General features: G+C 42.3%; 1 protein-coding gene across 1 annotated transcript in view; it reads right to left on the bottom strand.

The window, feature by feature from the left end:
* Positions 1-7,078: 7,078 nt before the first annotated feature.
* Positions 7,079-12,217, bottom strand: part of LOC110493933 (copine-9) — a 221,120-nt gene continuing 215,981 nt past the window's right edge. Inside the window, exon 20 of the mRNA XM_021568546.2 lies at positions 7,079-8,975. Coding sequence (XP_021424221.1) covers positions 8,710-8,975 — 266 coding nt within the window. The 3' untranslated portion in view covers positions 7,079-8,709. The remainder of the gene's footprint in view (positions 8,976-12,217) is intronic.

Below are 12,217 nucleotides of genomic sequence, written 5' to 3'. Positions count from 1 at the left end.
CAAACGCCCTGCGGTGCCGTAATAAATACTCGTTACATTCATGTTATCATTGTATTGAATCTTTTCTGAAAGCAAACTTAGTTTTGCATTGTGTGTGGTCTAAAAATATTAATGGGTTATACGGGAGATTGTTATTATTGAGATCCATTAGGTGGCACTATAAGCTCTTTACTGTCCAAACGATGTTACATAGTTGAAACAAAATTCTAACTTTTCAAATGAGAACAAGATATAAAAAGTACTAATTCATTCATATCTTTAAAATGAAACAAACGTTTAGTTGTCTTATATGTTTGAATGGTAACTTCTATATGCCCTAAACATTAATTCTCTAAATTACTTTGAGATCACCTGCAACTCTTGATAGTCTGTAGGCCTCTGTATGCGCACTAATATACACTTTTTTTGGTCAATGTACAATCAGTAATGTCATTAATATATAATGCGTTTAAATGTGTTAATGTAACTATAAATAGTGTATTTTAGTTTGTATGAAAGTCTTTCAGGATTAGTAATTCACTGTAAGGCAGAAATCTTTCTCTTAAAATTCACAGATTTCCATGTAGGCCTATTAAGCATACACATAAATAGTTACAGACTACAGTCCAGGCAGACATCCACCATGCACATTAGTAATGAATATGATGATCTATTTTAGAGGAATGAGATGCACTGTCCAGGGCAATGACCTTTCTTAAAGCATGCATGATTTTGTTAACTCCAAGAACAAACATAATCTGCCAACTTCAATAGTGAGATAAGTCTTAATAATATATCTTTATTTGATTTCTAAGATAAGATATATAAAACAAATGGGCAAATTTACAAATAGGTTTTGACCAACACAAGCAGGTAAGGAATAACATAGATATACATTTACAGAATCGTTATAGAAAGAAAATCAGGAGGAAGACAGATCACATAATATTCTGTACATGAACTACGATATATTTACATTAGGTATACTTGTAAGCAAACACGGTCACAAAACACTTGAATGGGCAAAGGGGATTGTAAGCAGCATATAGTTTATGTCTGTCAAGCCTAGTTCAATGAGAAGGTTAAACTTATACTGTACACAGAACACAGCCGGATATTCATGCTTTATGCAAAAATATTCAACAGGTGATGTGAATTGAAGTTTACTTTGGTACTTTATAACACTGCTACACGCATGCACTATGTTTAAACGTTGTGTCTATTATAATTTGATCTACTATTAAAATGCTCCATTATCGTTTTTGGTTCTTATATATATATTATATATTATTATATATATTTTTTTATTTCACCTTTATTTAACCAGGTAGGCCAGTTGAGAACAAGTTCTCATTTACAACTGCGACCTGGCCAAGATAAAGCAAAACAGTGCGACACAAACAACTACACAGAGTTACACATGGAATAAACAAACGTACAGTCAATAACACAATAGAAAAGTCTATATACAGTGTGTGAAAATTAAGTAAGATTAGGGAGGTAAGGCAATAAATAGGCCATAGTGGCAAAATAAATTACAATTTAGCAATTAAACATTGGAGTGATAGATGTGCAGAAGATGAATGTGCATGTAGAGATACTGGGGTGCAAAAAAAATTAACAATATGGGGATGAGGTAGTTGGGTGGGCTATTCACAGATGTGCTATGTACAGGTGCAATGGTCTGTAAGCTGCTCTGACAGCTGATGCTTGTTAGTGTGGGGGATATGAGTCTCCAGCTTCAGTGATTTTTGCAGTTGGTTCCAGTCATTGGCAGCAGAGAACTGGAAGGAAAGGAGGCCAAAGTAGGAATTGGCTTTGGGGTTGACCAGGGAAATATACCTGCTGGAGCGCGTGCTATGGGGGGGTGCTGCTATGGTGACCAGTGAGCTGAGATAAGGTGGGGCTTTACCTAGCAAAGACTTATAGATGAGCTGGAGCCAGTGGGATTAGCGACGAATATGAAGAGAGGCCAAGCCAACGAGAGCATACAGGTAGCAGTGGTGGGTAGTAAATGGGGCTTTGGTGACAAAACGGATGGCACTGTGATAGACTGCATCCAATTTGCTGAGTAGAGTGTTGGAGGCTATTTTGTAAATTACATCGCCAAAGTCAAGGATTGGTAGGATAGTCAATTTTACGAGGATATGTTTGGCAGAATGAGTGAAGGATGCTTTGTTGCGATATAGGAAGCCAATGTGAGTCTGGAAGGAGAGTTTACAGTCTATGGCATCAATGATGTATACAGAGAAAAGAGTCGGCCAGAGAATTGAACCCTGTGGCACCCCCATAGAGACTGCCAGAGGTCCGGACAACAGGCCCTCCGATTTGACACACTGAACTCTGTCTGAGAAGTATTTGGTGAACCAGGCGAGGCAGTCATTTGAGAAACCAAGGCTGTTGAGTCTGCCGATAAGAATGCTGTGATTGACAGAGTCAAAAGCGTTGGCCAGGTCGATGAATACGGCTGCACAACATTGTCTTTTATCGATGGCAGTCATGATGTCGTTTAGGACCTTGAGCGTGGCTGAGGTGCACCCATGACCAGCTCAGAAACTACATTGCATAGCAGAGAAGGTACGGTGGGATTCGAAATGGTCTGTGATCTGTTTGTTAACTTGGCTTTCGAAGACCGTAGAAATGCAGGGTAGGATAGATATGGGTCTGTAACAGTTTTGGTCTAGGGTGTCACCCCCTTTGAAGAGGGGGATGACCGCGGCAGCTTTCCAATCTTTCGGAATCTCAGACGATACAAAAGAGAGGTTGAACAGGCTGGTAATAGGGGTTGCAACAATTGCGGCGGATAATTTTAGAGAGGGTCCAGATTGTCTATCCCAGCTGATTTGTAGGGGTCTAGATTTTGCAGCTCTTTCAGAACATCAGCTATCTGGATTTGGGTGAAGGAGAAATGGGGGAGGCTTGGGCAAGTTGCTATGGGGGGTGCAGAGCTGTTGACCGGGGTAGGGGTAGCCAGGTGGAAAGCATGGCCAGCCGTAGAAAAATGCTTATTGAAATTCTCAATTATCGTATATTTATCGGTGGTGACAGTATTTCCTAGCCTCAGAGCAGTGGGCAGCTGGGAGGAGGTGCTCTTATTCTCCATGGACTTTAAAGTGTCCCAGAACTTTTTGCAGTTTGTGCTAATTTCTGCAAATTTCTGTATGAATAAGCTAGTCTTTGCTTTCCTAACTGCCTGTGTATATTGGTTCCAAACTTCCCTGAAAAGTTGCATATCGCGGGGGCTATTTGATGCTAATGCAGAACGCCACAGGATGTTTTTGTGCTGGTCAAGGGCAGTCAGGTATTGAGTGAACCAAGGGCTATATCTGTTCCTGGTTAAAAAAAATTGAATGGGGCATGCTTATTTAAGATGGTGAGGAAAGCACTTTTAAAGAATAACCAGGCATCCTCTACTGACGGAATGAGGTCAATATCCTTCTAGGATACCCGGGCCAGGTCGATTAGAAAGGCCTGCTCGCTGAAGTGTTTTAGGGAGCGTTTGACAGTGATGAGGGGTGGTCATTTGACCGCGGATGCATTACGGACGCAGGCAATGAGGCAGTGATCGCTGAGATCCTGGTTGTAGACAGCAGATGTGTATTTAAAAGGCAGGTTGGTCAGGATGATATCTATGAGGGTGCCCGTGTTTACGGATTTGAGGTTGTACCTGGTAGGTTCCATGATAATTTGGGAGAGATTGAGGGCATCTAGCTTAGATTGTAGGACGGCCGGGGTCTTAAGCATGTCCCAGTTTAGGTCACGCAACAGTGCAAACTCTGAAGATAAATGGGGGGCAATTAATTCACATATGATGTCCAGGGCACAGATGGAGGCTGAGGGGGGTCTGTAACAAATGGCAACAGTGAGAGACATATTTCTGGAAAGGTGGCTTTTTAAAAGTAGAAGCTCAAACTGTTTGGGCACAGACCTGGATAGCGTGACAGAATTATGCAGGCTGTCTCTACAGTAGATTGCAACTCCACCCCACTTTGGCGAAGAATGTTGTAGTTGGGGATGGACATTTCTGAATTTTTGGTGGCCTACCTAAGCCGTTTTGGCAGTTCCTGTTTACTATACAGTGTACAATAAAGAATATTGACAGAATTCAATACACAATCCGATCTCATGCAAAACCAACCCAGCATAGAACACTCATCAAATATTTATGAATGTTTTAGTCAATTTAAAATGTGAATAACGGTTATTCTCGATGACCACAACCATCAGAAATGTGTTGACTAATCAGGTTAGCGTTCAAAATAATGGAATTTTGACTTGCATTGAATCAAATAAAAATGGAATCCCCTATTGACCTACTCTTACAATGTCCTAAATGCTTGATCATTCCCCAAAAGTGAGTGAGTGAGTGAGTGAGTGAAAGAAAATAGAGAAGAACGTGTGTATGCAGTAAAAGAGAGAAATCAAACAAGTCAGAATAGAGACTTGACTGTGAACAAAATCTCTGCGTTTGAATGATCCGTTATAGTCAGGAATTTCTCAAAGAAAAAATATATAATAACAAGACAAGTAGGCCTACAAAACAATGACATGCATTGTAAATAAACTTGTGAAGATCCTATAAGCCCAGCCAAAATAATGAAAAAATATAGACCCATATCTTGGAAACCAGAGCTGTGGCGGAAAGAAACCATGCATAAATATGCAGAGTAAATCAGCCCATTGCAACTCCTTCGAAACAGGCTTAGTGGCGAGGGACCACACTTTTGAGAACAACTTATGCTGAGGCACAATCTCTTTCACTCCTCTCCTCTTTCTAGCAAAAATGGAGTGACCCAAAGTTGACCCTGATGCTTTGACATGTTTGAAAGACGGAGCAGGTTTTGCCACCATTGACCAAAAGCTTGGAAAAGTTTACATTTGGAAGGAGGAAATCAAGGAGAAGTAAAAAAATAGTGACTAGGTACTGTGGTATATTCAGACCAGTGTTTGGGTCAGAATGAACCTGTGCAGTGACGTCAGTTGGACGTCAGACGGCCAGTTGTATGGTGGTAGAAAAATACATGGGGGGCGCTCAAGCTATTTCCATCTCAAGACGATTTTTTATTTCCAACCCGTCATTTGAAAGATCAAGACTTCGCTCTCAACAGCATTGCCAGCCAGCAGGCCCTTAAGTTATTTCAATATTCACACATCCTGTCTCTGAATTTATTTTCTGATCTGTAATATAGAGCTTTCACAGGCCATCATATGAAACATGTCTACATTTCAACACGTGGAATATATCAGTAATATAGAGAATCTATTTATCATGAGGTAACGTGGCTAAGATATCTACATACATACAAGATACAAGATATCTACAAACTACAAGATATCTACAAACTACATACATACATACATATAGTGAGAACTGGCATAAAACAATATAATCACTTTTCAATCGCCCCCTGGACAAGAGGAACCAGTCCTTAAACAAGGACATGATGTACAGATATATGAACACAATGGGCGTTTCTCAATATGCATACTACCGTGCTGCACACTCTCACGCTCCGAGTGCATTCTCCGACCATGTTCTCTTGAGTACATAATTGTGAGGACGAGAGTGTGGAGAATGCATAAAACAATACATTTGAGAAGCACTCGCACTCCCTCTACTGTACTGCCTCACAATTCCCCTCCCCATTCACTGAACCTTCTTCCAGCCAGGACAATGGCAACAATAGACGACACAAGATATACACAAAGCAAACTTTCTAATTATCAGCTAGATCTGTGTATCGTAATAATCTAGCTAGCCAGCTAGTTAAACAGGCAGAAATTACTTAAAACTAATGTTATGCAAGGTAGATGTACAGTTGAAGTCGGAAGTTTACATACACTTACGTTGGAGTCAATAAAACTCGTTTTTCAACCACTCCACAAAGTTCTTGTTAACAAACTATAGTTTTGGCAAGTCGGTTAGTACATCTAATTTTTGCATGACACAAGTAATTTTTCCAACAATTGTTTACAGACAGATTATTTCACTTATAATTCACTGTATCACAATTCCAGTGGATCAGACGTTTACATACACTAAGTTGACTGTGCCTTTAAACAGTTTGGAAAATTCCAGAAAATGATGTCATGGCTTGGAAGCTTCTGATAGGCTAAATGACATCCTTTGAGTCAATTGGAGGTCTACCTGTGGATGTATTTCAAGGCCTACCTTCAAACTCAGTGCCTCTTTGCTTTGCAAGACCTCAGAAAAAAAATTGTAGACCTCCACAAATCTGGTTCATCCTTGGGAGCTATTTCCAAACGCCTGAAGGTACCACATAAACAATAGTACGCAAGTATAAACACCATGGGACCACGCAGCTGTCATACAGCTCAGGAAGGAGACGCGTACTGTCTCCTAGAGATGAACGTACTTTGGTGCGAAAAGTGCAAATCAATCCCAGAACAACAGCAAAGGACCTTGCGAAGATGCTGTACGAAACAGGTACAAAGGTATCTATATCCACAGTAAAACAAGTCCTATATTGACATAACCTGAAAGGCCGCTGAGCAAGGAAGAAGCCACAGCTCCAAAACCGGCATAAAAAAGACAGACTACGGTTTGCAACTGCAAACGGTTTGCAACTGAGGACAAAGATTGTACTTTTTGGAGAAATGTCCTCTGGTCTGATGAAACAAAAATAGAACTGTATAAATATATAAAATAAATAAATATATAGAAACTATAGAAATAGATATAGAAACTTAAGGACAACAAAGTCAAGGTATTGGAGTGGCCATCACAAAGTCCTGACCTCAATCCCATAGAAAATGTGTGGGCAGAACTGAAAAAGCATGTGCGAGCAAGGAGGCCTACAAAACTGACTCAGTCCCACCAGCTCTGTCAGGAGGAATGGACCGAAATTCACCCAACGTGTTGTGGGAAGCTTGTGAAAGGCTACCCGAAACATTTGACCCAAGTTAAACAATTTAAATGCAATGCTACCAAATAGTAATTGAGTGTACGTAAACTTCCGACCCACTGGGAATGTGATGAAAGAAATAAAACCTGAAATAAATAATTCTCTCTACTATTATTCTGACATTTCACATTCTTAAAATAAAGTGGTGATCCTAACTGACCTAAGACATGGCATTGTTGCCAGGATTAAATGTCAGGAATTGTGAAAAACTGAGTTTAAATGTTTTTGGCTAAGGTGTATGTAAACTCCCGACTTCAACTGTACATATTTCATTGGTAGCTACCAATTCTTCATGGCTAGCTAGCTAGCCAGTTAGCCCTATTGACTTACTATGGACTTACCCATTCACTGAACCGTCTTCCAGTCAGGTCAACAATGGCAATAGTAACGAAACAAGATATACACAAAGCAACCTTTTTACTTCATAACTATCAGCTAGCATAATAATGTAGCTAACCAGATATTTTAACATGCAAAAATGATCTAAAACTAATATTATGTGAGATATATTCTTTGTGGGTTGCTAGCTAACAATTATTTGTGGCTATCTGGCTAGCTAACAGTACTAGTTGCTAGCCAGTTAGCCCTATTGACCTATTATGGGCATGTGATATATGGTATGTAGGCAGATAAACATGGCAAAATGAACACCGCCTGTATTTATTAACGTACGTATCAAAATAAAATATTATAGTCAGGCAACATATGAGATGTGAATAAGCAACATTTCATTCTGAATAGGAGTGTATTTTCTCTCGCTTCAGCTCAAATAATGGCCACCATTGATTTCAATACATTTTATGTCATTTTTTACGTGGTTGCATCATATTTCTTTGCATACTTTCCGTTGAAGCTTGCATTGATGCATACTTCAAAATAAGTACAAAAGGAGCACACATTCCAGAAGTGCCCTCTGTGCTCCGTTTCGCATACTTTGATTTCAACTCATACTATGACCCTCCCGTGCTCCAATGTGTGTGCTCGGAGCACGGTAGTATGCATTTTGAGAAACACCCAATGACTCCAGATGCCGAGGCTGAGACCTCAACTGTCCAGAGACGTCATCTTGTTACCGTCTCCCTTGTTTTGCGAAACTCATCCAAAAGCTTTCAGAAATGCCCTGAGAAGAAACCAAACATGAATAGACTTTCTGTGCCTTTCACTTGTTTTGGATATTAACCGGCTGTCGCACTTTCTTCAATGTTTGTACAGTGTCATTATACACATGGACATATACATTGGCCAGAGAGTGGATAAAGTAAAGTACTGCCATTGCAACCCAAGTGGCCAATTTGTTTCTGTTTGGACCACAAAAGATGTGAGAATGAAACACCCATTGCATGCGTGGCTAGTGAGGCATAGGAAAAAAGGTGAACATCGATCGCTCTTTCTGTCTGTTGAGAAGCCCACAAACCCTTGCTTTTTACAACGTTTAACGGTGACTGTTCCTTGACCCCTGCATATAAAAAGAAGCTAAGGGGTCAGTGAGGGGTTGGCAACCACGGAAGCAATTCCAACAGCTCTCACTCCAAAGGTCATGCTCCATTTGACCCTTGTTAAGCTGTACAGTTGTTACATCACAGCATGGCGGTGTTCACCAGGCAGGAAATCGCTACTGCAGTGTGTGTGTGTGTGTGTGTGTGTGTGTGTGTGTGTGTGTGTGTGTGTGTGCGTGCGTGTGTGCGTGCGTATGTGTACCCCAACGGCTTCAGTGTGTGTCTCTTCAGGTATTTGCTGCAACTGAAAATGGTCCAAACAATGTCTCTAAACCCAAGAACCAAAGACCCCCACCCAAACCCCTCTCTCAGATGCGCAGCTTGTGGAGTCCTGGCGGGGTGGTAGTGGTGGTGGAGGAGGCGGGCCGGGGCTCGATGTCTCTTGTCTTCATGAAACCCAGCAGCTGCTCAGGGATTTCTGCCAACACGTCCTTGGCCAGCCGTGCCATGCTCAGCACCTGGTTGCCCTGGCGGTCTATGTAGTCCCGGAAAGGCACAAACTGGACTATGTCTCGCTCGGCAATGCGCCCCTTAGAGGACACTCTGACCTCGTCACCATCCAGTTCCTCCATCGCTATGGAGCAGAAACAGACAGAGGGAAAGGTAGAGAAATGGGGTAGAGGCAGGGAAAGAGAGGGAGTTAGAGAGAGTTAGAGTCATAGACAGAGACAGAGAGTCAGACTCAGGGACAGAGACAGAGATGATGTCACGTAAATCCATTATTAGACAGAATGCTGTTTGTGTTATTAATGTGTATTGGATTTGTGATAAATATGGCACCCTATCAGTGGAGGCTGCTAAGGGGAGAATGGCTCATAATAATGGCCGGAACGGATCAATTGGAATGGCATCAAACAGCTGGAAACCATATGTTTGATGTTTTTGAAACCATTCCGCTGATTCTGCTCCAGTCATTACCATGAGCCCATTCTCCCCAATTAAGGTGCCACCAGCCTCCTGTGTCACTTTGTTTGCCAAAAGCGCAACTAATAATATAATAGTAGGTCAAAGACATAATTCTGTACATGAAAGCCCCAGAGCAAACATATTTTAAAAACATCTTCCTGAAACTTCATTCTTACATTATTAGGAGTGATTTTAATATAACCAACGGAATCCATATTAGGAACTATTTTCTGAGAACCGACAACATCCTAATGTGGATGCCGTAACTTTCTAACAGACTACATCATGAATACTAATATCTATTTTGGTGGCGAGAAGATGTGGGTCCATCTTATCTGGTGTACTGGAGTAGAGAGGAGCTGGGAGGCAGATGCCTGGCCATGCCTGTGGGACTGTACAGTTGGGTTCACACTGATGTCTTTGAGAGAGCATGCCTCAGCCATGGGCAGCAACCCAAAACTCCTCAATAACCACCCACCCTCCCTCATCTCCTCTCCTCCAGGACCAGTAATCTGAAAAGCACTGGATAAATAAAGTCAATGGGCTGGAGACCTATCCAGTGCTTTCACCTATGGCTCAAATCAAATCAAATCAAATTTTTATTTGTCACATACACATGGTTAGCAGATGTTAATGCGAGTGTAGCGAAATGCTTGTGCTTCTAGTTCCGACAATGCAGTAATAACCAACAAGTAATCTAACTAACAATTCCAAAACTACTGTCTTGTACACAGTGTAAGGGGATAAAGAATATGTACATAAGGATATATGAATGAGTGATGGTACAGAGCAGCATAGGCAGGATACAGTAGATGGTATTGAGTACAGTATATACATGAGGTGAGTATGTAAACAAAGTGGCATAGTTAAAGTGGCTAGTGATACATGTATTACATAAGGATGCAGTCGATGATATAGAGTACAGAATATACGTATGCATATGAGATGAATAATGTAGGGTAAGTAACATTATATAAGGTAGCATTGTTTAAAGTGGCTAGTGATATATTTACATCATTTCCCATCAATTCCCATTATTAAAGTGGCTGGAGTTGAGTCAGTGTCAGTGTCAGTGTGTTGGCAGCAGCCACTCAATGTTAGTGGTGGCTGTTTAACAGTCTGATGGCCTTGAGATAGAAGCTGTTTTTCAGTCTCTCGGTCCCAGCTTTGATGCACCTGTACTGACCTCGCCTTCTGGATGATAGCGGGGTGAACAGGCAGTGGCTCGGGTGGTTGATGTCCTTGATGATCTTTATGGCCTTCCTGTGACATCGGGTGGTGTAGGTGTCCTGGAGGGCAGGTAGTTTGCCCCTGGTGATGCGTTGTGCAGACCTCACCACCCTCTGGAGAGCCTTACGGTTGAGGGCGGAGCAGTTGCCGTACCAGGCGGTGATACAGCCCGCCAGGATGCTCTCGATTGTGCATCTGTAGAAGTTTGTGAGTGCTTTTGGTGACAAATTTCTTCAGCCTCCTGAGGTTGAAGAGGCGCTGCTGCGCCTTCTTCACAATGCTGTCTGTGTGAGTGGACCAATTCAGTTTGTTTGTGATGTGTATGCCGAGGAACTTAAAACTTGCTACCCTCTCCACTACTGTTCCATCGATGTGGATAGGGGGGTGTTCCCTCTGCTGTTTCCTGAAGTCCACAATCATCTGTAGGGCTGTAGGGTATAGCAGTGCAGAGAGGAAGAGAGAGGGGGTGAAGGGACAGCAGGATGGCAGGAAAGTGGGGCAGGTGTCTTGGGTAAACCCAGACATGTGGGGGGCATCCCCTGAGTCACTGACTTATACAAAGCCTTCTGCTCCCTTGAATGTCACACACATGCACGCACGCACGCACACACACACACACACACACACACACACACACACACACACACACACACACACACACACACCGCCTTCTGTTTGCCATGAATGTTACACACAGGAACAAGCGTGCTTACAGAGTACACACACACACTCACACACCTTCTGTTTCCCATGAATTTCACACCCATGAATGTGTATGTGTACACGCAGGCGCAGGAGTGCTTGGTACACACTGATGATGCACATACGTTCACTCCACACACATATGCACACAAACATCTACAGGCACACAGGTGCATCCAAACAGATGCCCACATGCAGACTTCATGGGAACATGGGAGGCATTTTGGAGAGAGGAACATGGCATGATGGAAAGATTCGAAGAGGGGAAGGATAAGAGAGGAGAGGATGGGTATAGCAGAGGAGAGAGGAGAGGAGATGCGTTGCACTCAAGCATATGTGCGAGAGACAGTCTGTTTGCACAGGCTCCCTTTGGAGAGAAAGAGCTCCCAGTTCCCTCTGACTGAGCAAGAGGAGGATAAGAGAGCGTAGATGAGTCAAATACCCCTCCACCTATAGACCACTTAAAGTTATGCTGATTTCCCAACCACCACACAATCTGGAGCAATCAGTCAAACCATCACAAACCAATACTCTAGTGATTTAATTTATACACTTTTAAATCGCTCTGTCTCACACACACACACACACTAGAGACTCACACATGGGCACGAGCATGCATGCACACACATACACACACAACCCCTACGGCAGCTACCCCTGACCCCTCGCACAGCCCTGTGTAGTTTGTAATAGGTCCCAAAGAGACCCCCTTGTCGTTAGGCATGAATAAATTCCCCTTTTCTGCTTCCTTTCCCCAACTACCGGCAGTATCTTTAATTCAAATCACTTAGCCAATTAACTTTTGGAATAGGCATAATGCATAATAAGTGTGCTCCAGTGTTTGCACATTTACTTTGGGAGTGACTGCTTTGTTTTGCTGCTCTCTTGCTAGCTGAAGAGCTTCAGCTTTCCAGCACAACTCTTTCTCACTATGCCAGGAGGAGTGTACACAGCAGTGGCGGTCGGTGCCGTTTAAGA

The sequence above is a fragment of the Oncorhynchus mykiss genome, chromosome 17 (assembly GCF_013265735.2).
Source record: "Oncorhynchus mykiss isolate Arlee chromosome 17, USDA_OmykA_1.1, whole genome shotgun sequence".
Taxonomy (NCBI): Eukaryota; Metazoa; Chordata; class Actinopteri; order Salmoniformes; family Salmonidae; genus Oncorhynchus; species Oncorhynchus mykiss.
Note: the sequence above shows the minus strand (reverse complement) of the source record. Positions and strands in the feature narration are given on the sequence as shown.